The following is a 5523-nucleotide window of genomic DNA, read 5'->3' on the forward strand; positions in this document are numbered from 1 at the left end:
TCGGCAATGGAGCTGGTGGGTCGCCTGATGATAAGCGATACCACCGCCCATGAACATTTATAGAGGCATAAGGTCCATTGCAGACCTTACGCCTCTACAAATGGATTGCCGACTTTTTGGGAAGGGATTAAGAAAGGATTGGCGAAAGGAATAAAGGAAAGGACTGGGAAGGGAAGGAAAAGGATATGGGCTTCCGGCTCCGCCACTCACCGAACGAAACAGCAAAATGCTATTTCACGCCGGTCTTCTGTGGGGGTGTGGTACTTCCCCGGTGCGAGCTGGCCCAATTCGTGCCGAAGCGTGCTCGACTACCACATATATATATATATATATATATATACACATCATTGTTTGTGTTGAGTATAGATATTTATTTGTGAATTATAAATAGTGACATCGTATGTGTAAAAACACACAACACATCCCAATATAGGCTCCAGCCATAAGCGTGGAGCAGATTCAGCGGAATAAAAAAAGGCTTTACTGTGCTGAGGAAATCCATTCTGCACGACGACGCTTTACAATTATAAGCTGCACCACACCATGTAAAGGAGAAGACCAGATGGTGATGCCGCTGAATCCACGACACGAAATGAACTTAATAACTAAATCCTTTGCTTAGCGCTTTCCTATCCCAGACTATATCTGACCGATGGGCGTAGACAGAATTTTAATAAACTATTACAGAAAATATTTAAATTCGGTAAAAAGTCACATCAAACGCAATAATATAACTCTAAATAATAATTCTGCTGTATCAAATATTTTACAGGTACGTCGTAAGTCTAAAATTTTTGGGGACGCCCGCCGGGCCGCTACCGCGTCTTTTAATGCTCGTAACTCAGTGCAAACTGTGTTTAGAGTTAGTTTTGTACATATCTTAACGATTTTGGTTTATTACACTATTTATTTTTTATTATATAAGTTTTGGTATTTTCTTGTTCCATGTGGCTATGGTATATTATATGGTAATAACATGCTATGTCATTTGCTCATATATAATCTGTGGTCACTAATCATATATATGTCATTGTGAGTTGTCAATAGTAATGATTTCATTAAAATTATGAACATAATAACAGATTTGAAATTTTCTCAATTTTGAATTTCAAGTTCGCAAGTTAGAATGCTTTCTAAAACGTCATATTTTTGTGTTTATTTAAATTGAGATTTGAGACCAACTAAATTGATTTAATATTTTAGCTCACTCATAAATATATAGAAAAGAAAACGACAATGTTTAGCATACGTTCTGTTAGGTTATATAGCAGATGGATGCATAGAAGGCCTGCAAAAGTAATTATTCCCTTCGAACAAGACTTTAATAATCAATTAAAAAAAGAAAAAGTTATAGATTTAGAACCCGTATTAGTAGAGAAGGAATTGAAAAAAAAATTGGACAAGGATACTGAAATAAATGTAAACAGAAAAGAATCCCATAAAATTCAAGAGAACATTGCTTTTAAAAATTTAAAACCAATCGTACCAAATGATATTGTAGAAAAACGGGAAACAAAAATTAAGAAAAGGAATTTTTACCTCAGTCAGAAAAAAGTCTATGATGATAATGGTGAGATACTGTTTGAAAAGTTAAAAGAAAATGATGGGAGAATAAGGTATGTTAGTAAAATAAGCCAATTATAATTATAAAATGGTATACTTTATATTATTTTTTATTCCTGTTTCAGCTCACTCTTAGTTAAGTTGAAATCCAAAAAGGAACGAATGCGGACAAATCAAATGCTTGTAGAAGGTTGGCGTTTGATTGTTGACGGTTTGGAAGCTAAATGTAAACTGAAATATATTATATTCAGTCAAATTCAAGATTTACACAATCTCCATCCATTTCTTCCTAATGTTGGAGTACAAATATATAAAGTACCATACAAGGAAATCTCCAAGTGGTCAGATCTTGAAACTCCACCAGGAATTTTTGGTAAAATATGATACATCATTTTATGCTAGTATTAATAATAGATATTCGCTACTCTATTACTATTTGGGATTTTTTTATTTTTATAATAAATAACAAAACTTGATATTCATCTTTTGTTTTTATCATGGAGCTTACCTTTTTTTCTGTAAAAAAAAATTGTTTTCATCTTACAAGAAGGTTAAATCAAACAATTAATATGAAAAAAAGTTAAAGATATATATTTATGCTTATACTATTTTAAGGTGTGTTTGAAATGCCTACTGTTGAGAATATAAAGAGGCTCTCAAAACCTCTGCCAATGGTTTTCATTTGTGACAACATTAGAGTACCCGGTAATCTGGGCGCAATACTAAGAGTAGCAGTGGGGGCCGGATGTGAATCAGTGTTGTTAACAAAAGGTAAAACTTTAGAGCATTTAATTTAGTGATAGATTTATTTTTTATTATAAACAAAACAAATGAGTATACAGTGTGTGGGATGCCGTTTTGATGTTAAGAGATACTCTCAACATTAAGGTATCTCCATAAGCTGAAAAGTAGTGTAGCAGATGATTATTATTAGATATACTTAGATCACTAAGGAATTTAAAGTATGAAAATGACAATATGACAGTCAAGTCTAGTTAAATTTAATGTATTTGCAGAGTTGAATTTAATGAAACAATATTATATGTCTTGAGTTTTATACCATAGATAGATATAATTCCTATAAAAGCAATCAGTATAAAATACAAATTAAGTATTGGCCTTTGAATACTTCATCTCTTCCATATTGAAAGGTTGCAATGATAATAATATAAGAAGGTTTTTATTTCTAGGTTGTGTGGATGTTTGGGATCCAAAAGTTGTAAGAAGTGCAGCAGGGGCTCATTTCAGACAGCCAATATATACATCATTAGATTGGGAGGAAATACCAAACCACTTAGTATCTGATTCGTCACTATTCATAGCTGATAGTAATGTTACCACAGATTATACAGAAACAACAGATCTTACAAGTAATTCACTCTTGTCACAGATACCTGTGTTACCATATTATGGTGTTGAATTCTCCAATTTGAAACATATTACACTTGTAATAGGTGGAGAAACAGAGGGTATAAGTGAAGAAAGTTACAGGTAATATAATTAATAATTATATTTATGGTTTATAGGTTATATTATAAATTTTGGTCCATTTCTCCCATATTGTAATATACAGATGCACATTATACAATGCGTGTGTGTAAATATATCTAAATTAATAAAAAAAAATTACATAACACTTTCAAAAATGATGATTTATATTCATATTACTTAAAATACTTTAATTTTTGCGAAACTAATACAAACCAAATAATACACAGAATGTTTGTTGTAAATATACAGAATTAGTATGTTGGAAATGTGGATACAAATAGTATTATTTATTATTTATTTATTCTTTATAGTACTTATCACCAAAGGAAAATCAATAAATTGTTATTAAAAAAAAGACCATGCCGGCATAGTACCTCTGAGGGCTGAGAAAATAAATGATTTATTTAAAATTATATCATGGTAAAAATTTTTCTTAAAATTGTATTCTATTTTCATAGATTGGCAACGAGTACAAATGGCTTGAGGCTAAATATTCCATTACAAAGAGGTGTTGATAGTTTAAACACTGGAATGGCGGCGGCTGTGATAGCTTTTGAAATAAGAAAACAGTTTCTTCAAGTATGGCGCAAAGAAAAACTCGAAAGAGAAAAGGGGCAAATCACGTAGCTTTACGTGTTATGTGATAGATAATAGTATTAAAAATAAATAATAAATTTTAATTGAATCATTGTTCCTTATTTCTCGATATTTTTACTTAAATACCTATATTGACTCACATGCAAAATATATTATTGAATATTTTAACCTTATTTTAGAAGGGCTGGTGACGATTTCAAAACGACGAAGGTTCTCAAATCTTGGCGTTATTTATTTTTTTCTTTACTCCATACCAGCATTTATCGCTGAGATTAAAAAAAAAGCAATAACGTAATCTATTTTCCCATGCTTATCTATATACAGGTAATATAAAGCTGTCGAGTTTGTTAAAAGGAGCTAACATTAGGAACTACTGGTGCGATTTCAAAAATTCACCCTTGGGAATGTATGTGATATCCGAGTGTTACGTATTAAATACATATATAGGTTACCTATATATTATGTACAACAAGCAACAAGAACAAGAACAAGCAACCGAAGCCGGGGCGGACTACTAGTACATCTGTAATGTAAATGGATTCCTGAATGCGATTCAGGGGGGTATATAATGTTGTTTATTTGATGCCACACTACGAAGTTAATAGTGATCTGTGTGTCACACAGAGTACTTGCTCCGACTTTAACATTTAAATGTATTCCGCATCTTCATACGTAAGTATTGATTATTTAAACTTATTTAAATTATTGGTGCTTATATGGTATAACAATACAAACAGCCAATCAATGTCACAGTAGGTACATCCAGCATAGAGCATAGGCTACATCGAACCTAAGTTGTAACGTGCATTTTGTTACGAAAACGTAACCATGCTGTTCCTATAAGTAAAAAGTGATATTTTTTTTATAATTATAAAACGAATTACAAGCTCGTTTCGTAGTTCTTTCGATCTGTAAAGATTCGAATAAGATTTTGATAACATATAAAGATAAGATAGAGGTTGGTAGTAAGATTGGGACGTGAGTGGTCGAAGGTGCTTGTAGTGGTTAGTATGTAATTGTTCTTCATGAGTTTTACGTTACCAAACTCGTTTCTCTTTATACCCGCTAACCTATACAACTTCGTCTGTGGCCCTGTTTTTCCGCTCATATTGGACATAGCGTTATAATATACCTACAGCCTATACTATACCTACAGCCTATACTATACCTACAGCCTTCCTCAATAAATGGAAAATTCAACGTCCAATTAATTTTGAAATTTAACTAGATTCTTAAGTTCAGAGCATACAACCAACTAAACAAATTCTTAAGTTTTAAAATGTTAGTACATATAGATAATTAAGTGTACCTACATGAATAATAACACTGGAATGGTACGGAAGGGTATCTTGGCATTTAAAATAACGCAAGAGAAAACACTTTGATAATGAGACGGGATATTAAATTGGGTTAATATTAATAAAAGATTAATTAAATATCATAATCTGTTCCTAGTGACTGAACGGAAGATCTAATTGCAAATATGTGGGTCAGTGATGACAGAAGACGGAAATTGGAGGAGAAAAAAAACCCTAGAACTGGATGATTTAATGACTGAGTCCAAGCCCAAAATTATTGGGGAGATAAAATCAAATAGACTCCGCTGGCTCGGCCACGTAGAAAGAATGGCTGAAAATCATCCAGTATAACGAGCGTATCTGTGACAGCCACCTGGTCGTCAGCCGGTTGGACTTCCTAGATACAGATAGAAAGATCTGCATTCCTTTCAGACTGAATACTGGCAAAAGATGACGCAGGATAGAATAAGATGCGAGACTCACTTTGGGTCTTTGCGCCGCTCCAGTAGTAGTAGTACTAATAATTACGTCAAACATATAACCTTCCTTCTTACATTTAAGTATTAGTTATTAG

At 32.6% G+C, this 5523-nt stretch overlaps 1 protein-coding gene across 3 annotated transcripts in view; it reads left to right on the plus strand.

The window, feature by feature from the left end:
• Positions 1-3748, plus strand: part of LOC119835087 (rRNA methyltransferase 3, mitochondrial) — a 6939-nt gene extending 3191 nt beyond the window's left edge. For all 3 annotated transcript variants that reach the window (XM_038359703.1, XM_038359702.1, XM_038359704.1), the window contains 5 exons: positions 1204-1616; positions 1689-1936; positions 2179-2334; positions 2754-3054; positions 3513-3748. In XM_038359703.1, coding sequence (XP_038215631.1) covers positions 1204-1616; positions 1689-1936; positions 2179-2334; positions 2754-3054; positions 3513-3681 — 1287 coding nt within the window. In that variant the 3' untranslated portion in view covers positions 3682-3748. The remainder of the gene's footprint in view (positions 1-1203; positions 1617-1688; positions 1937-2178; positions 2335-2753; positions 3055-3512) is intronic.
• The last annotated feature ends 1775 nt before the right edge of the window (positions 3749-5523 follow it).

Source organism: Zerene cesonia, chromosome 20, assembly GCF_012273895.1.
Source record: "Zerene cesonia ecotype Mississippi chromosome 20, Zerene_cesonia_1.1, whole genome shotgun sequence".
NCBI lineage: Eukaryota > Metazoa > Arthropoda > Insecta > Lepidoptera > Pieridae > Zerene > Zerene cesonia.